The sequence below is a fragment of the Vigna angularis genome, chromosome 2 (genome assembly GCF_016808095.1).
Source record: "Vigna angularis cultivar LongXiaoDou No.4 chromosome 2, ASM1680809v1, whole genome shotgun sequence".
NCBI classification, from domain to species: Eukaryota; Viridiplantae; Streptophyta; class Magnoliopsida; order Fabales; family Fabaceae; genus Vigna; species Vigna angularis.
The window spans coordinates 16,783,854-16,804,897 of NC_068971.1; the positions used below are offsets into that span (position 1 = coordinate 16,783,854).

General features: G+C 32.3%; 2 protein-coding genes across 2 annotated transcripts; one reads left to right on the plus strand and one right to left on the minus strand.

Moving 5' to 3' along the window:
* Positions 1–267: 267 nt before the first annotated feature.
* LOC108327325 (pentatricopeptide repeat-containing protein At3g61520, mitochondrial) lies at positions 268–6,760 on the minus strand. Its single transcript, XM_017561041.1, has 2 exons — positions 6,656–6,760; positions 268–1,206 (listed from the first exon to the last, which is right to left on the minus strand). Exons 1-2 carry the CDS (start codon positions 6,758–6,760, stop codon positions 268–270), a joined length of 1,044 nt encoding a protein of 347 aa, XP_017416530.1.
* A 2,266-nt stretch (positions 6,761–9,026) lies between these two features.
* On the plus strand, positions 9,027–13,116 carry LOC108327747 (uncharacterized). The gene is made up of 6 exons (XM_017561441.2): positions 9,027–9,316; positions 9,512–9,658; positions 9,751–9,862; positions 10,702–10,816; positions 11,159–12,112; positions 12,569–13,116. Exons 2-6 carry the CDS (start codon positions 9,532–9,534, stop codon positions 12,794–12,796), a joined length of 1,536 nt encoding a protein of 511 aa, XP_017416930.1. The 5' UTR covers positions 9,027–9,316; positions 9,512–9,531; the 3' UTR covers positions 12,797–13,116.
* The last annotated feature ends 7,928 nt before the right edge of the window (positions 13,117–21,044 follow it).

Consider the following 21,044-nt stretch of genomic DNA (forward strand, 5'->3'; position numbering starts at 1 on the left):
AAATACATTTATTTTTCTGACCTTTTCAAAAGATGGGTTTTGTGGGTTAAACTTAAACTGGTTAAAAAGTTCTATGTATTCATTCCTAATTTGAACTGAAACATTTCCTTTTACTGTTTTAAAATATAAATGAAATCATTTAAAAATTAGGTTTAATGTCTCCGTAAGTCTCTATTTTGGTCATGAATGTCAAATAGGTCCTCTTTCTTTTCGGCGTTTCAATTGAGTCCTTGTTTTTGTAAAATTGAATCAATTACAGGCCTGCCGTTAAATTGGACAAACGGCCGTTACATCAGGCTCAACATCAAACCTATCATTACCTTCTCCTTTGCCGCTCAACTTATCAAATACCTCCAGTGCCTCATCAATCCTCCTAGCTTTGCACAAATGATTAACAAGAATCCCAAAGGTCACAACACTGGGCTTTATCCCCATCTCTTCCATTTCTGCCATCAGTTTATTCATCCGCTGAATGTCCCTCTCCCTTCCCAACCCAGTTAACAGAGCATTGCAAGACGCAGCTTTAACCGCAACTACACCACCCAATCTCATCACAACATGCAAAAGATCCCACGCCACACCATTTTTCCGGTGCCGGCACATCTTCGTTATCATTTGGGTAAGCTTAAACGCATCAGGGAAAACTCCATGCTCACACAGCTTGGTAACCAACCCCACAATTTCATTATCAGCAAAGCTTCTTCCATGGCGCTCCTGCTTCCCCAACACCCCAAAAACAACTTCCCCCGTGAAATCATCGGGAGGAAAATCAGAATCCCGTTCAAGCATTTCGTCAATCACCTGGAGGGCATCATCAATGCAACCGGATTTAAACAACCCCTTAAGCAATTCGTTGCAAATTCCGGAACTTTTGGAACAGGGGTCGAGCTCCTTGAACAGAAGAAGCGAATCGTCCACCATTTGGGCCTCCCCTAGGCACTTCAAAAGGAGGAAAGCAGATCTGGAAGTGAGAGCAATGTTATCACCATTGGATTTTCGGTAACTATGAAGCATGAGAAGCTCTTTCTGCGAATTAGGGTGCTGCGTAGCGAGTTCAAGAGCGCCTTCGAACACACAAGAGAGGGCTTGGTGGTGCTCTGTTCTGCTTCTGAGGTAATTGATAAAATCGAGGGCTTTGGGAATGGAGTTTAAGCGGAGAGTGACAAGGAGGAGATGGTCTGAAGCTTCGAAGATACGTAACCAATACTGTAACGGCCGTTTGTCCAATTTAACGGCAGGCCTGTAATTGATTCAATTTTACAAAAACAAGGACTCAATTGAAACGCCGAAAAGAAAGATGACCTATTTGACATTCATGACTAAAATAGGGACCTACGGAGACATTAAACCTAAAAATTAAAAGAAATGATGGTTGTGGGAAAAAAATACTGTGATGATTATTAAGTAATAATTGTTGTACCAATTGTTTCCAAGTTGAAACAAAAAGTTTATTGAAGTGATGGACCTGAATATGCTGTCAGGTTTGCAGAAATTGAGTTCTCAATCTTTTTCAAAATTCAAAAACAACAGCGTATAGCTAATTCTTCCTCTTTTTCTTTATATAATTTATTACTATATTTCAAATACTAGAGTAATTTGATTTAATTTTCCAAATATATACTTCTATAAATCATTGAGTATCAAAAGTATTAGTTATGCAAATTAGTAGGTATTATTTTACTCTTTGCAAAGCAACTTTCTTATTTTTTGTAAATTTTTTGAAACTACTGTTTTTATTATTATAATAAACCATATTCGGTTTTAATTACATTAGATTTCTTTTATACACACATATCATTAAATTTAGAATATAAGAGTGTGTACATTTAAATCTGGTTTATCGGTTTAGAAAATTGCATCGGGAATCTAAATTCAATCCAATAATAGAATTTGGTTATCCTGATATTCAGTTTATGTTTTTTCAATTTTCTATTTAAGTTTTACAATTTCTACTGGATTAAGTTGACAGCGGATTATTTTTTGAAAGCAAATAAATAACACTATTTTTTAATATTAAAATATTGAATTGAGATACTTAATTAAAATATAATTAAATTATTTAATAAAAATAAAAAATTGCATAAAAAAATTGATTATCACATATTTCAATTCTTTTTCTTTGCATTTAACTGTTAGAATCGATCTATAAAAACTAGTAACGCCTATCATTTTTTTCACAAACATTTCTTTGGTGAGTATTCTCCACTAACTTGGTATAATAATAGAATGAGTGAGATTTTTTTCTAAACTATATGCAGAAAATTTATACATCCAAAAATTAATTTGTGAAATGTTGAGTTAAATATAAGAAGTTTTGCATTTAGAAATATTTCCCTAAGTAGGAGGTGGAAGTATATAAGTGGCTTTGTGCCACTACTAAGTAAAAGAAAAGAAGAAAGCGTTTTTCCATATATATGTAAGCTACAAAGTAAAAGTTGTATGAATCTAAAAATCTCAACCTTAATCACATGTCTGTTTCTACTTATGCACTATTTAATTTTCACATAGAGTTGTGCACACCTATGAGTTGGTCTTTTGGGAAATGAAATTCCTTTCTGCCCACACTTTTCTCATTCCCCCCTCTCCACGAAAACCTCTTTAGAAGCTTATGTAAGGAACCATTGAAAATTATTTGAAATGGTACTTGTTCAAACACTAGTCACAAAATTGAATACATATTCATAGCTGATGCGATCCTAATTAACAAAGGATTAGGATGAGAGGACACTTATAAAATCAACTAAATTAAAAAAACTGCAGAGAGGAGTTAAATATTATATTCATCAGTGCTCATAACTTATATTTTTCAAAATAATTCTAGATATAATTTAAATTTAAAGTAACTTTCGATTAAATTTAGATTGTATCTACTTTCCCAGTTAGATAAAATTTAATGAGATTAATCTAATATATTTAACTATTACATTAATTAATTATAAGTTATATCGACTCATTTTATTCTGAATTCAAACCAATTTATATTCACTTATGTTTAGTTTAATCGATTTGACTTAAGTTTGGGTTGTCTCACTTCAATATTGGTCAAAGTTAACTTAAGTTCACTTTGATATACTTAGCTTGACTTAGGTCCATGTTGACTTCAATAACACTGTTAAACCTTGGGTTTGAGATGATTCTTGGGTCCAATGACTTTATTTAATTCTTCACCAGACCCGACTCACCTTGACTTTTTACTCGGATCGACTCGTCTTGAACTTTGGTCTAGGTCAACTCGTCTCAACCTTCAACCCGGGTTAACTCATCTTGACCTTTGACCAAGATGAATTTTCTCGACCTTTGGCTCCAGCCAATTCGACTTAACTTTCGACACGAGCTGACTCAACTCAATCTCTGACACATAATGACTCAGCTTGACCTTTGATACGGATCATATCAGATCAATCTTCGTATTGAGCTAACTCGACATGATTTTTTAGCACGAACCAACTCAGCTTGACCTTTGCCACAAGCTGGCTCAACTCAATTTTTTGGCTTTGATCAACATGGCTTGACCTTTTGGTCCAAGCCAATTCGATTTGACCTTTGTCTCAAACTGACTAACCTCGATCTTCATTTTGAACCGACTCGTCTAGATCTTTAGCTCAAGAGACTCGACTATCTAGGTTGATTTGACTCGATCTTTGTCTTGGGCTAACTTCGTTCAACTATTAGTCTGAATTAACTCTACTCAACCTTGGAGCCAATCTAATTTGGCTTAATCTGGTCATCAACCGCCTTTGTTCAATTTAAACTCACCTTGATTTTGGATTTTCAAAATCTAAAGAATGATCTAATCTAAATTTGATCAAAATATAATTAAACGAAATAAACTTAAAATTCAAAAATATAAATTTGAATTATGGATGAATTCATTTAAATAAACTTAAAATAATATAAATTTTGAGTATTATATTGATTTGACAATTTGATTTTTTTCCTACCATTAGTTAGATTAAGAATTGTACAATTTTATATTTGACTTTTACTCACTTTTGATTGAATTTTTTTATATAATAGTGTAATAAATAAGAATGACAAATTAATGTGTTTTCATTAATATTGTTCAAACTCATTCTAATTTTTTACACGAATTCCTATATTAACAGGATAAAAATATAAGTACAAATATACTTGATATTTTAAATTGGGTATGAAATGAAAATGAAGCATATTCATCATGTTCCTATTATACTTGTTTTTCTCCTCGTATTCATATTTTTTAAAATTATTAAAACATTTTTTAATTTATTAGGTAATCTAGCACACTTATGTTGACTTTTATTTTATTCTTATTTTTCTAAGTTATTTCTAATATACATATGTGATTTTTTTATAATTATTTTATATTATTCAATTGTTATTTTGTTGTTCTTATTTAATCGTTATACAGTTATGCTTTTTTTCTTGATATTTGACATTAGAGAAAATATTAAATATATTATAAACATTAAATACTAGATAATATCCTAATTTGTTTTGCTATAATTTTTATTTTCTATCACTAAAATATTTAATTAATATTTAAAATAATAAAAGAATAAATACAACACATGTATTGTTGGTATACTATTATTTTCCATAAGAATGAAAATAAAATAAAAATTGTATACTAATTAGATATAAAAATAAATATTATGAAGATGTGGGGGAATAAACCTAAATAATTTATCTCTACACTCATCCCACTCAATTAGCATCCCATTTTTATTGAACTATTTTATTTGGTTTGTTAACTTTAAATGAAAATTGGAATTAGTTCTTTTTTGAAATTTTGAATTAATTTAGTTTCTCACTTTTAGAACTGTGTGAAATTATCCATTTTAATCAAATTTTGTTAGGTTTATCTGAGGTTTCAAATATGTTTCTCAATTAATATTGAACAAAAAAATGTGTTAAAAAGTGTAAATAATTCAAATATTATCATGAAATGCATTTAAAATGTCAAATAAAATTATTAAAAGAACTAAATTCACACATTTATAAAATTAAGAAGATCAAAGTTTCAAAAATAAACTAATTTCAATTTTCACTTAACCATGGTAATAATCTTATATTTATAGTAAAAACAGTCATTTATAAATCATAAGTTTTTACTCATTTGATAATTAAGAGTGATTTCTAGTAATGTAGAGAACATTTTAGTAAAAAAAGAAAAAATAGTAGCTTTAAGTATCTTCATTCCTCCTTTATCTATCTCTTTCCTTTTATATTAAAATAGAGCAACATAAAAAGTTATGTAGAACTTTTATTTTAGCCAACTACTTGAAATATATTATTTTTGTTATTTTAATTTCTAAATGATTTTATGAACAAATTGGTCTCCAAAAATATCAATTTTTTAACCGTTTTACTTTATCAATTGAGTAAAAACTTCTTTTTTTAAAATAAAAGGTTTTAGGGAGAGTAAATTACATTGGTCCTCCTTGGGAGATATTAGTATTACGATAACTTCTCTAATGTTAAAAACAAACAATTTATTTATCAATGTTAAGGTACTCACATATTCTCTTTATCCTAAAACACTTGAGTGCTATATTATATTCACTTTTGCTCTTAAGATACATAGTTTAGTTCAATTAACTTAGCATCAATAAGAATATTCTTCAAAAGATTTTTAATTAAAAATATACTTAAATATTTTTAACTTACCAACTTATTCTTTACCCACTTAATACATTGCTTCCAACATCAATGTAGCTTTTCTTGGCGAGGAGTTCTAAGCAAAGTAAATACTTTAAAAGTCACAATATAACTAAATTTGTTGTTAGTAAGAAATAAAGGCTTGAAAATATTTTGTTTTAGCAAAGCTTTAACAAAATGTTAAAAATGGATAAAAGATTATATACTCAAATATGTTGAGAAAAAGGGTGCACACCTTTTAATATAAAAAAAAAAACACATCATAATATAATACTTACACTTTTTTTTTAAGAATTAAATTGTCTACAAAAACATGTTTAAAAAGGTATTTTTAATTACTTATATGGAACAGAAACTTCTAAACAACTGTAAGAATTTTTTTTCCACACAAATACAAAATTAATTAACGGCACATCTAAAGAAATTGAAATTTTGATTTACAATTTTTTTTAATAATAATAGAAATGAACTTTTTCTTATACTTTTATTTGAATTGAGATTATCATAGAATGGGATTAATAACTTAGGTTGAGTAACACAAAAGTATTTAATAAATTGATCTAAAATAATCTATGTTAGATGTTTATCATTTATTAATTATAATATAGTTTTTACGTACTTTATAATTTATTTAATCCTCTATCACTACTGATCCGTATACTTTTATTATTTTTAACTTCTGTTACCTATCTTTAACTTCACGTAAACAAAAAGTATAAAATTCTAAGTAAAAATAAAAATTAAATTTAATTAATAGTCAGTAAAGAAAATAATATATATAATTTAAAAATGAAAACATAAAATATTTAATAAAAGTGTAACTATTTTCTGAATAAATAAAATTATAAATAGGAATAATAATAAATTTTTTAAAAAAATGAAATGAAAAAAAAAATATTTATGATGGTGATGAAACCTGGCAGGGTGTGGGGGCATTGATTCAGTGATGATGGTTGAGCAGTTCAGAGCCAATCATAAATGTTATTTGCAAATTCATTAAACAAAACATCTATGCCTTTCCAATGGGACCCTCAAAATCACAGAGGAGCGTCTTCCTCCAATCCAAATTTTGAACCGCACGATTTACGAGGACCCATCTTCTCTCTCCCTTCACCACCATCCGATCCTTCTTTTCTACATCTCGAGGAATCCAACAGCCCACGTTTCATCTTTGACCCATCATAATTTTTTAAACGTGCGACTCCCATCTTACCTTCTTACCCCCCCAACTTTGAATTTCCACCCAATTAACCTATTTCAATTTTGAATCATTCTATATCACAAATCATTAAATTATTTATACTCCATTTGGGTCATAACATTGATGCTACATGTGGTGATGTGCATTAGAGAATGTCTTTGTCCATTTTTTATAAACTATATACCTAATATATAAAGTATTTTTTATGGTGGAAATCTTATATAAAAATAAAATTAGTTTCCATATATAAATGAGATTAAATTGTATTGAAAATAAATAATATTACTTTAATATAATATTAAAATCATTAAATTGTGTCATCTAGGTGTAAATAAACATTAAATTATATTGTATTAAAAAGTGAACTCAAAATAAATTTAATCTCATAAAATTAATTTAATAAGATAAAATTTATTAGAATTTTCAACATTTGTTAGACTTTGTCTTTATAATAATATATGAAATATTAAGTCTAAATTAGGAGTTGGAAACCTCTCCCATTCAACTTTTTTTATATTTTACAAGGCAAAGGTGAGCAACCCAAAAAAAGAATGGAGTGATTGAATTGATATGCATTTTCATTTGAAAGGATAAAAGTCTAAAATGGAAGAATGTGTTGTGGGCACTTAACACATTTATAGCAAAATACCAACTAATTGTGTAATGCTTAGTGAAAAAATGGCAAGAAGGACAAAAGTGATTGAGATTCACACTTTTTTATGCTATTACAAACAGGACAGAATTTATGTTTATTGTTCTCTTTTATTTTTTTCACTTTTTAGTACATAGGTGCATGCATTTGTTCTTTTTCTAGACTCATTTTTTCTTGGAATGATAATGCCCTACATGTTTCAAATTAAAAGACTCATCTTTATCCAATAATAAAAATAAAGGACTCTGTCATTAATTAACTTAGTTTGGCACGTTATGCAAACCACTAAGAAAATGGTAAAAGATACCTAAACAAATGAATCTCACCCTAGCTTTTTGTTAACAAGTTTGGTACCTTAATTATACAAAAAATTACTAGATGTCAACTCTTAATTAATTCTATATATAATTATTTACTCACTTGTAACATCTTTTTTAGCCCATTTTCTGTGTTTTACTTTTACAATTTTACTTTTTTTGGGCATGTAATTCTTATTTACAGGCTATTTACATGAGAATAATGTTGTTGTTTCATAAATGTTTATGACTTTTTTTTCCATAACTTTTTCTTTTTTATTTTTTCATTACATCCACAGTTTAGTCCATTTTTTTTATTTTCTTACTTTTCTTTTACTATTTAATTAAATTATTTAAAAGCTTTTGTCGGTGTAAAATTTTTCTTTACATATTATTGACATAAATATTTTAAAGTTCTAAGAAAATGTCCCGTTCATGTTTTTTTTATTTATTTCCCTTCGTACAGTTTAATCTAAGCCACCATTCATGTTATTCTCTCTTACCTGTCTATTTTTCTGTAAGAAAAAATATTTTGTATTTTATAAGTTTATGATCGTTTAATTATTATCCTTTTTAAGCATATTTTCAACGCTTGTTATTAATAAAATATTAATTATATTTTATCTTCATAAAAAGTCAAATATTTATTAAAAATGTAGATGAGATGTAAAGACTATTGATTTTGTTTGGTAACATTTCTTCCATTAAATAATAATAGTCTTTAGATTACATTTTTCTTCTTTGAAATCATGGGATGTGTTTAAATTGCTTGTTGAATTTAATTTTCTACCAATTATAAATACATCTTAGGTCATCCTAATACAATTATCATAATTAATATCATAAAATTAAAATTTGAGTCTTATATAACATTTCATTGAAACATGTTCACGTTATATTAATATTCTAAAATCTTCAACAAAATTTTGAATCATAAGAATATTTTTTTTAACTTTAAAAAGTTGAATATAAGTAAAAATTATTAAAATATAGATTTTATGGAACTTTAAAGTTAAAATTAAAATTATAAAGAAATATTTTAAATAGTTTGTGTTTAATTTTCTACCATTTCAAACAATTTTTCTGGAGTGGCAGCATTGTCATTAGCCTCAAAACCGGTGGACAAACTTTACTAATAAAGCAAAATAGAATTAAAGCAAAATATTTTAATAAAAGGCATTAATTGTGTCAGCGAAACAAATAAATAAACCTTTCAGAAATTGAATTCAAATCTTTTGTTTTTATTATTACATGTCTTCCGTTTTCAAACATCTGAATGCCAACCAGACAAAGTTGCACAGCAACTGCAACTGCAACGTCCAACCTTGTCAAGGCACTTCATCAATCACCAAATCAAACGTTTTCGAATAAAAATAATAGGTTCTTCCTCTTCCAACGCAAACAGACGCCACTCAATCCTCCTTCTACACGTGACTCAACTCTTCATCCAACACCAGCTGAGTTCTTAGCTTGAGCTTATTGCAGAAAATTTCTGTGCTGACCCAAATTTTATTTCCTTGCATAACGGTAATTGATAGTTGTTGAGTGTCTTTTTACCACACCCTTTTGGATCATCTTTCGTCATGTCAATTTTTAGGCTTTCCATCATTAAGTTTTGGCTGAAAGCATAAGGCTTTGGTGATTTGCACTTGGTTTTTGGCTTGAGGGGATATTTTGGCTCGAAGGGATAATCTAAGCGTGATTTTTTTTTTTGGCATCTAGAGAGAAGAGAAGCTGAGGTGATGGTGATGAAGGAGAGAGATGAAGAGCTCTCTTTGTTCCTCGAGATGAGGAGAAGAGAGAAAGAGAATGAGATAAACAACCTTCTTCTCCTTCAAAACTCCGAAGAACTTGATTTGTCCAATCTGGGTATGTTTTTCTCGTATCATGTTTTTTGTGGCACTTGTTGTGTTCTATAATCCATTAACGATGCCTTTCTGTGTCATGTTATTTGACCACAGAATCCAATCACGGGGGCTCCATCAATTCTAAGATCGTGTCTTCGGTGCCACCAAGGAAGCATGGGGTTGAAGAATTCTTGAATTCAGAGAATGACAAGTCTGACTATGAATGGTAATCTTCGACTTCAACTTTTGATTGCTGGTGGGGTGCGTGATTTGGATTTGTGAGTTTACAGATCTTGAATATTCTAGTTAATTGAACCAAGGTTTTCTTGAGCATTTGGTTTTGTGTAAAGTTTGATGTATAGAAATTCTTCAAGTCTAGATGGAAGCTGTCATAATAGAAAAAGTGAAACTCCATGATTCGCGAGTTTTTTAGAATGATTAAAGTGCATTGTTGAGTTTTTCAGCTGTCCCCATTCGAAGCTGAAAAGTATTCTTATCCTCTTCAATTTTGTCAATGACGAGTTCTGGTTGCACATCTAACTCCAACTTCCACCTTTATGTTCCTGTTCTTATCAACCACCCGGGATAAATAATTCATAATTAATTTGTTTCTTAAATATTTTATCTGAAATCACACTCTCCCTGATATCATTGGAGCTTTGTAATTTCCAATGCATGCTTGAATATGTGCTGAATGTTTCTCCTAAGAAACAAATCGTAATACTTTTCACGTGTCTTCTTGTGACATTGATGCCAGTTCGCTGAAAAGAAAATCTATGATCACCTTAATGTTATTCTTTTATGATTTCAAATGCAAACCTTTAGAGGAGGAATCAGAAATGAAGTCTATATTTTTTGCACAGTGCATTCATCCTTTCGTTTATTCGACTTTTCTGGTATGCTATTCTATAGCAATTACCCTACATACTGAGAAGAACCAAGTTGCATAACACATATATTAGCACCTTTGTATTTGACCTCATTTCTAGTTTCTGCATCTATATTACATTACCATTTTGGTCAATCATGATTGCATTGCATTAACTAGAAGTTTCCTGTTATCAGGCTTCTTGCGCCACCAGATTCACCTCTTTTTCCTACTTTGGAAAAAGAGTCACAAATATCAGTGAAGAGTGAACAGGAGACTCATAATGCTCGTCCAACAGCTTTGAAACCTAGGGTAAGCACCATTGTATATGATTTTTAGATGTTGCTAAACCATAACAATTAGTTGGATGCACATACTCATAGCATAGACTTTGTCTACACAATCGTGTCTGTTATTAGTTGAAATTTATTTAAAGTTACGAAACCATATGTAAAATTCATTAAATCAGAAGTGAGGCTCATCAATTTTTGTGATTTCTTATAAACTTGAACTAGTAATAAAGCATTTGTTCAAAATACTGTTTGGTAGGTTTAAATCTTGCTTTCATTTTCTAGTAATATATTCTCCTTTTTTGGTAGGTTTAATTTATGAAATGCTTTCCACTTTCTTCTTATGTTGTATTCTGTATGTCAGGTGGCTAATATCCAATCAGAACCTGGTTCAAGAAGCAATATAGTTTCTAAACATCATGCATCAGTGCCAGGAATAGGTTCTTTCACATCTGGTAGGAGACCTTCATCATCTGGAGCTCCAACCTCAGCTACTTCAAGATCTTCAACCCCCTCTGGAAGGCCAACATTACCTTCAACAGCCAAATCCTCTAGGCCCTCCACACCTACCTCCAGGGCTACCATAACATCTGCAAAGTCATCAATTCCACCAGGGAGATCTTCCACTCCTACAAGATCCACTTCCAGGTCCTCAACACCTACTACTACAAGGCCTTCCTTGGCACCCCCCAAGACATCTCAAAGATCAGCAACACCAACACTTAGATCATCAACTCCATCAAAGGCATTTGGAGTATCAGCTCCTCCTACTAGGCCTTCATCAGCATCAAAGGCACGCCCTGGCCCTCCAGCTGCTAAGAATCCGGTGCCATCACGTGGCAGCTCTCCATCGGTCAGATCTAGACCCTGGGAACCCTCTCAAATGCCTGGTTTCTCTCTTGATGCTCCTCCAAATTTGAAGACATCATTGATAGATAGACCAGCTTCAGCCACAAGGACTAGGCCTGCAGCGCCAAATTCTAGATCATCTTCTGTTGACGCCAGTAGCAATGGAAAATCTAGAAGGCAGGCAAGTACACCTACCAAAGGAAGAACTTCAACAGGGTTGGTCCACAATAATCACACCTCTATGCAAGTTTTGAGCAGAGCTCGTTTCACCGATGCTAATGATGAAAGCCCAGTTGTGATTGGGACTAAGATGGTTGAGAGAGTAGTGAACATGAGGAAGCTGGCTCCCCCAAAACATGATGACCATCGTTCTTCTCGTGACAATGCCTACGGAAAATCTTCTTCTGGTACCTCTGGATTCGGAACTACTCTTTCAAAGAAGTCTTTGGATATGGCAATGAGACATATGGTACGTCTTCCATTTATTCCATTTTTCATGTTTGATCTGAAATCAATTAGATTATGAAGTTTTGGTTGATGAATACAACATCATGAGAATGAAGATATTAATGCTTACAGACTTCAATAGTCATTTCTGTTCTTTAGATGTCAATAGCATTTGCCATGTCCATATATACCAAGGAAAATTTATTCATGCACGATATCAAGTAACATAATGAATATAAAGTATAGATTTTGTTGCTTCAGTAAATAGATATTAACATTAATACTGGTATATAGTACATTTGAGATATAGTGGAAGTATGTTAGAACTTGCAACAAAATGTGGACAAAAACAAAGATTGCTGAGGATCTGAATTAGATTACAGCTTTAAACAGCAGTTAAAGTGATACACATTATGCTGCAATATACTTGTGTTTCAATAGGCAAGTTACAAGAGTGTGCTTGGTTTGTCTTCCACAGGACATAAGGAGAAGCATCCAGGGAAATCTGCGGCCTCTTGTGACAAGCATTCCAGCTTCCTCTATGTACAGTGTGAGATCAGGTAGTTCCTTAAAGAGCAGGACAGTGAGTGTTTCTGATTCCCCACTTGCCACAAGCAGCACTACCAGCTCTGAACCAAGTGTAAATAACAACTCCATATCCTATGATGGAAGTGAGATTGAAGAAAATGATTTTGGAAGTGAATGATCATTCCCTGATGGCTAGGCATGATCATTACTGTTTTACTCACTTTACTTGTATGAGGTGCAACAGAGCAACACAGATATTCATGTGAGACCATGTTTCCAAATAGATGTGGCAGTGAAGAAAGTTTGTAGTATATCTGTGCCTACTAGAGTTCTAAAACAATACAAGTGTGCATCCAGAGATTTTATGAGCTTTGTCGTAGGAAAACACTTAAGCATGCTCGTGTTGCCAGGATTGTTTGTACCGAACCTTGAACTACTCATTGAAAATCTCGTTCAATTTTTACCCACCAATCTACGACTGTTGCTTTGTTTGGTTTATGAAGGAAAAAAGAGGAGAGAGATATGTTTGGTTTAGAAAATGAGATATGCTTTTAGATTATAAAAGAGAAAAAAAGAAGTTAATTCATTTTAGGTTTAAATATATTTTAAATTCTTGTAATATAGTTTTACTTTTTATATATTAAAAAGAAATTACTTTTACATTTTGACAATTTTTTACTGGCTTTTTATGTTCTTATTATTATTGGATTTTAGTCACTGGAGTTAAACCAAGTTCTTGTTAAATGTTTATTTCTTGAGTTCACCATGATTGATAATGTTGAACTATTAAATTAATTTTATCGAGTTTGATCCACTTTGACACTTATAAGTTTTTCCAGTGATTTCAAACTATTATTGACTTTTTTTATTAGAGATAATAAATAATTCTGATCTCATAAATATTTTTATATAGCAGACGGTAATATATAAATTATTTTTTATTTATTTGTAAATGGGATAGAGATAGGTATTATATTGTGTATTTATATCTATTTGGTACTTTTTATTGTATATTTTCTTAAACGTTAATAACAGGACAAAGGATGAAGACAAATGATAATGAAGAATAATAGAGTTTTTTTATATTAGTCTTAATAGGAAGCATGAAGATACAATAAATATATAAATATATAAATATAACAATATATGTTGTACTTACATATGGTTCTCGACTTTCAAGCACCTCAGCCTCTCAGTATCTCAGTGATTAGGACATATAAATGCCAAAATAAGCTAGACCACGATCAATTACATACTTTGTGAAAGCCCTTTGATTAACACCAGTGATGCATCACTAAGCATAATAATTAAGGAAATCTAGAAAGATAGTTTGCATTAAGAAGATAAGTTGGCCCAACAGCAAATGGACCAAGGAGAAAGATAATTTGCACTAAGAAGATAAGTTGGCCCAACAGCAAATGGACCAAGGTCAAAGCCTAAAGACTATTGCTTTCTGCACCCTATCAATTTTCTCGTTGTATCCCATCAAAAGCTTCTGGAAAATTATTTTCATAATATAGGATTGGCATGATTGTCTCTCAAGAAATGCAAGGATTTGATTTAATGTATTCCGGAAAATGAAATCCAGAATGATAGGATGATAGGGGAAATTTAATATGGTGTAGGAAGCAATAGTGAAGCCTAAAAATTAGGAAATAAGAAAATTCATGTTTGATGATGATCTAAATACAACATTTATAATTTCCACCAAACTTATGTCACTAAACCTAAGGTCACTGAATGGATTATTCGAAACAGGAAGAATGTATATATCATAATCATGACACAAGTGGAAGGTATTATCCTAAAGAAGAGTAAAACTATTTGGCTCTTTAGGTTTAATACCAAATTTAGTCCCTAGTTTTATTAGTTGTGTTCAAAGTAGTTTTATTATTTTTTAATTGTTCATAATGGTCATATATTTTATAAAAACGGTTCAAATTGGTCCTTTTTGCTTACGGTGTTAAAAACGCTAACGGTATAATGTTCACCCTAACCAAAAGTGCATGAGCTATTCAATTATTCATTGTTGGTAAACTTAGGTCAATTGAGGTGTACATTTTAAAAATAAAATTTAATGATGTGGAAAAGTTAAAGTTAGGGTTAAATGAAATTACAGTTAGGTTAGAACCAATTCGCGATTTGGGGTTAAAGAATCTACTGAAATTGGTCTTCAAATTGGGTTCGTGGTTAATCGAAGTTGTAACTGAAAGAGCGTAGGTCAGGTAAGTGTTCTTAACCTGATGTTGTTCTTGTTGGTTTTGGGTGTTAGGGTTTAATTTTGTATTGAATTGGTTACTTTTGCTAAATGTATTATTTTCTTTGACTGAGCATGTTCTTCATGGTCTAAATGTTGTAATTATCTCTTATTGTTTGGTTAAATGTTCAATCTGTAATTGTTTTGTAATTCCTTGTCGGTTTGGGTTTAAATATGATTAAAGTTGTCGCATTTTAAGGGTTTAAAGTATGGTAAAAGTTCTCGTGTTTTGAGGGTTTATATTGGTCCCATAGGTGTTACTTTAAGTTAATTTAGTGGATCCAGTTTCCATTTGCAAGGTAGGGATTGAGATGTCTGAAGAAATGTTTGAGATAGTGGTCCACCACGGTGGAATCTTGATAAAAGAAGTGCCTTTTAAGTATATAAATGGGGAGATAGCTTATTAGGACATTGAATCCGATAAATGGAGTTTTTTTTTTAAAATACTAGGTGCCCTTAAATATCTGGGGTATATTGAAGTAAAAGAGTTATTTTATAGTATACATGATATGTTACATAAGTTGTATGATGATAGAGGGGCAATGAATATGATGAACATGGAAACATATTTTGGGAAAGTAAACTTGTTTGTTGTACATGGCGTGGACAAGCCAAAGGTTGTAGAAATGATGTCAATCAAATTCTTTATCTTTTTGAAGGACCTGTAGAGAGTGGTGAGGGTAGTGGGGTTGGAGGTTTGACACATGTTGAGGCTGGTGATGAAGGAAATGGGGAGGAACAAGTTGAAGTGCAAAAAGAGGTTGAGGTGGACGTGTAGAATGGTAGTGAATTATTCAGATAATAAATATTCCACTTAATATTATAAATCTAGCCTTGGTGATAGTGAGTCAGTGCATAATTTTTAATATCATTTCTTATCACTAAATGCAATCTATTTCTACAAATTTGAGTTCATTTAAAACTGTTGGTTTGTGTTCAAAGTTGTTTTGGATCTTATTTATGTTGTGTAAGGTTAGGCATACCAAATGTGTAATGAAATGCCTTGGCATAGCTCGATTTCTAAACTAGAAGCAGACCTCACTATTTTATTCACTTTGTGAGCTTTTCACCGTGCTTAATTCTTTGTAATTTCTGGTTTGAGTTTGATTATCAATTAGTTGTTGTTTCCACCTTAGCTAAATCTAATTGCACTTCCTAGAGTCATTTTTAATATTGCCTATTCCTTTGAATCTTTGAAAAGTCCAAAGTGGTGGTCAAGTGGCTTATTTTCTACACAATTGGGAAGTGGATGGATGAATATTTGAAATAATCAGTTTCTGACCCAAATGAAAGTTTAAACAAGTTCATTTTAGTCAAACAAAGTTGTTGTGACAATTTACATTGTGCAAGAACAACTTATGTGCATTTTCATTGGTTTAACCACCTTGTTGAGCTCATTTTTTTGTGTGCAATTTGAATCAGGCAACATTATTTTGTATATGTATTACTAAATGTGCTTTAGATTGTTGTAAAAGCCTAGGAAGCATAACTGATATTGCAAAACAATATGAAAAAGTCAAATGACAAGTTGATTTTACACATAAAAGGCTATGCAATCCTATGCAATCTATTAAATCTGTCAATCTGATTCAATTGCGTGTTCATTTTTAGCTTTCTTAATCTGTTCTAGATCCCTTCTTAGGTTCTGTTTGTGTGCTCACCTTATTCATTGCCTTGTTTCTTGCTTGTCCTGATTGATTATCCTGGTATTGTCTCTGATGCATGTGAAATCTGATCTGTAGTTCTTTAATTGTTGCTTTTAATTGCTTATTTCATATGGTCTAGAGTTTTCTTGAGTAAAGTCTACTCTTCTGTCATCTCCATTGCCTTGTGTTTAACTGTTTTAGTGGCTGATCTGTTCTGACCATCATCTTGCTCTAGCCTAACCTATTTTTTGTTTGAGAATTTGAATCCAATCTAGATTTTGGAATTTGAAAGAAAGTGTGAATGGTATCATTCTAAGTGGTGGTGATCCACATGATTCTTTGTTCTAAGACTAGATTTTCTTTTAAAACTTTTAACAAACAGTTGGTAAATTAAAAGTGTAGAACAAAGAAAATCACACAAAATGTTTTATCCTGGTTCAAATCAAAAGATTCTACATCTAGTCGTTAATCACTATAAATAGTGATTCGTTAATAACTATAAACAGTGATTAACTTTTTCACTAAAATGTAGTTGTAAAAGTTACAATCGAATAAGCAAAAGTTAAAGAACAGAAAACACCTTCCTTCAACAAACGAACAGAAGAACTTCAGCTCAATCAACTTGAAGAGAACCGCTTCGACCTTAGACACACTAAGTGCAAGCTTCTCCTATTCACAAGGCTTGATGTGAGCACACTAATACTCGAGAACTTCCTTAGACTTTTTCTGTATTGTCAAAGGACTTAGTTAAACCTCTAAGAGGTTTAGTAAAATGTATATATAAGCTAAAGGTCAGAAACTGAAAAGTCAACTCCCAACTGCCAATGATAATCGATTATATCAAGTGATAATAGATTATTCGTGTCCGTTATAGGGTTTTCAAAAAGTGATAATCGATTATCCTGAGGAATAATCAATTATTTGCGTGACTTGGGCAATACTGAATCAGACAGAGATAATCGAGTATTATGAGCAATAATCGATTATTTGTGTGAGCAACCCTTTTCTAAATTGGCTCATGATAATCGATTATTTGTGTGAGCAACCCTTTTCTAAATTGGCTCATGATAATCGATTATCACCTGAGATAATTTATTATCTGCACAATGAAACACTACATAGGAAATTTTCTAAGTACTTTACAGATGAACAATTAATCTTATATAATTGTTTCTACAACATGTTTTTAATCATTTACAATATAGATTCTTCAAGTCTTCACTTGCATCATCATCAAAATTACTTCAAAGCAACCATGCTTTCATATTGGTAACAATCTCCCCTTTTTTGATGATGATAAAAAACTTATTGAAGGCTTGTGATATGTCATGTTCTTGAAGGTTGTAACGTCCCGGCAACTCACAGGGACCATCGACTGCCCCCACAGATCACCACCAGGCTTTCCAGTGTGCTTTGTCCTCACTCGCACACTTTCCGGGAAAACTTCCCAGAAGGTCACCCATCCCAGAAGGTCACCCATCCCAGAATTACTCCAAGCTAAGCACGCTTAACCATGGAGTTCTTATGGGTCAGGCTACCGAAAAGTAAATGCATTTTGGTGATATGAGTAGTCAAATCAATTCCTTTAAGCTATCCTTCAACTGTATAGTCCCATACCTACACAGTCTCCAGATCCCTCTCATTCCGGTGTATGTTCGATTCGTCCATGTACCCCTTCCACCCGAAGCTGCCAGGAGCCGCTCCTTGTCTGTGCCCCCTACACCATGCTTCTTGCACCGGCGTCACTCCCCGCCCTCGTCTCCGTGCCCGGGTGTCACATGTTTTTTTTTCTCTGGTTTTCTCTCGAGGACGAACCAAGCGGAAGCTGGTGGGCATGTGACACCCGGGCACGGAGACGAGGGCGGGGAGTGACGCCGGTGCAAGAAGCATGGTGTAGGGGGCACAGACAAGGAGCGGCTCCTGACAGCTTCGGGTGGAAGGGGTACATGGACGAATCGAACATACACCGGAATGAGAGGGATCTGGAGACTGTGTAGGTATGGGACTATACAGTTGAAGGATAACTTAAAGGAATTGATTTGACTACTCATATCACCAAAATGCATTTACTTTTCGGTAGCCTGACCCATAAGAACTCCATGGTTAAGCGTGCTTAGCTTGGAGTAATTCTGGGATGGGTGACCTTCTGGGAAGTTTTCCCGGAAAGTGTGCGAGTGAGGACAAAGCACACTGGAAAGCCTGGTGGTGATCTGTGGGGGCAGTCGATGGTCCCTGTGAGTTGCCAAAAGAGTAATTAATCCAGAATAGAGATAATTAACAAGATATCAACAAAATCATATATCTCACCCTCAAATAGGTACCAGTTATCACAAGTTGTCTTAAAGATGTCAATCAAAGAATTTCTCCCTTTTTTTTATCATAATCAAAAAATTATCTAAGCTTTATGCTCCCCTAAATTAGTTAATTCAAAAAGAACTTAGGTCCTTTTAATTCATTAAAATTACACCCCCTTAAATGTAATATTCTCCTTAAAATGAAAAACACATTTTTAAAATGTAAAAAAAGTTTTTTTTATCTTTTTTTTACGTTTTAACTTAAGATAATTGATTATCACTCATGATAATCGATTATTTGTGAGCCAAATTGTAAAAGTTCATATTTTGAGATCGAGATAATCGATTATCACCCCTGGTAATCGATTATTGCATGTTAATTTCCGAAAAACACAAATTTGGACCAAATTTCCTTCTTAAGACACATCTAACATTCATAAATTATTTCAGAACTCATAAAAATTACCAAGATACCATAGAACTTTCTTTTCCTTTTAAAATTTAACCTCCAAAATGTTAACACTCCGGTAAGTGTACCGAATCGTATCAAGTAATAATAAATGGTAAGACCAAGTATCGTTTCCCAAGAGACTCACAATACTAAACAGTTATGTAATCGCTTAACCAATTAAGACTTAAGAACAATTTTTGGGGTTTTGAATGCAAATGCAATAAAAATAAACATGAATGCAAATTTGATCAATTGAGGCTAAACACAACGGTGAATGGATGATGTTGAAAATATGAGATGAATATGTTGTTGGGGTTTAGATTTCACCTAATCACTCTCATGCATATAAGAATTCATCTTCTTCATTAATGTTAATGTCACTTTCTAATTTACGTTAAACCTGATATCTCGGTGAAGAAAGCCTACTCCTAATTACTAGTTCATAATGTCTTGTATCCCTAACAATTAATCATGCATTACATTCACACAAAAGCTTAAAGGCAACCAACCTGTCAGGAGCGGCTGCAGCGGAATGGTTAGCGTGGAATAACAAACCAAGAGGGTTTTTAATTCAAACGTGTGCCTTTTAATTTCTACTCAATTAAACTTACTTAGCAATTAATATTGACAAATAAAGAGAGTAAGGTTGAGAGAAATTTGCACAGATGATTTTATCCTGGTTCGGATCTTACCAATCCTACGTCCAGTCGCTTATCTCAAAACAAGATAAACAGTTTCACTAACACAAAACAATTACAAACTACAATCACAAAGATACAATTTGTAAGAGTTTAGAAACCACCTCTCTTGATACCACAAGAGATGAAACTACACCTCCTTTGAGTCTTCACAAAGGATGAACACCTCCTCCGAATACTTCACGAAGGATGAACACCTCCTCCGAATACTTCACGAAGGATGATTCTCTTCCGAACACCTCCTTAGACACACCAAGGATGAACCGGCTATTTCCTCTGTCACTGTAGCAGCACTTCACCAGCTCCACAGACAAGAGTTTCACAAGCCGAACAAGAACACACAAGTCTCAAGAGTTTCTGAGTATATGAGCACAAGGGAAGAGTTTCTCAAGTTCTTGTTGAGAGAAAATGAGAGTCTATTTATAGACTCATCCAAAGACTCTTCCATTTTTCGTTTTCAGCCTTTCTCACTGTGTTAATCGATTAGCTACAGTGGTTAATCGATTAGCACCCCAACGGATAGTCCAACGGCTCTTAAAACGGCTAGTTTTTCAAACGGCTCCTGTGTTAATCGATTAACAGCCCTTGTTAATCGATTAACGTTAATCGATTAACACCCTCTGTTAATCGATTAACACTGCAATGCTGGGCTTCTTCATGGCACACTGGAACAATCGATTAACACCCTCTGTTAATCGATTAGCACTGCACAGTTTTTGCTGTTTGGCTTATTTTTACATTACTTTTGAATGTATACATAAAACTACTAATTTTCCTATGTTCATACAAATATTACAAAAGATTACAAGTCTTCAAAAGATCATTCTTCATGAGTCTTGGTTGTTCTTGACTTGATTTGGATATCATCAAAACTTCATCTTCATCATTTTGCTAACAATCTCCCCCTTTTTGATGATGATCAAAATCTTCTTGATTTAAAGCTTTTGGTAATAATCTGTATTTAAAACACAACTTAAGGAAGAAAAGGTGCATTAGTGAATAAGCACAAATAGGCAAATAAGCTTTAAACATTTTCTCCCCCTTTTTGATCATAATTAAAAAGTTGTGTTTGATGTTCTC

Coding starts and splice junctions, on each gene's coding strand:
- LOC108327325 (XM_017561041.1), bottom strand. CDS start 6,760: ATGGTGGTGAAGGGAGAGAGAAGATGGGTCCTCGTAAATCGTGCGGTT. Junction 1,207..6,655: donor TTGAGGGTCCCATTGGAAAG/GCATAGATGTTT, acceptor CGGCCGTTACAG/TATTGGTTACGTATCTTCGA.
- LOC108327747 (XM_017561441.2), top strand. CDS start 9,532: ATGGTGATGAAGGAGAGAGATGAAGAGCTCTCTTTGTTCCTCGAGATG. Junction 9,659..9,750: donor ACTTGATTTGTCCAATCTGG/GTATGTTTTTCT, acceptor ATTTGACCACAG/AATCCAATCACGGGGGCTCC. Junction 12,113..12,568: donor ATATGGCAATGAGACATATG/GTACGTCTTCCA, acceptor TGTCTTCCACAG/GACATAAGGAGAAGCATCCA.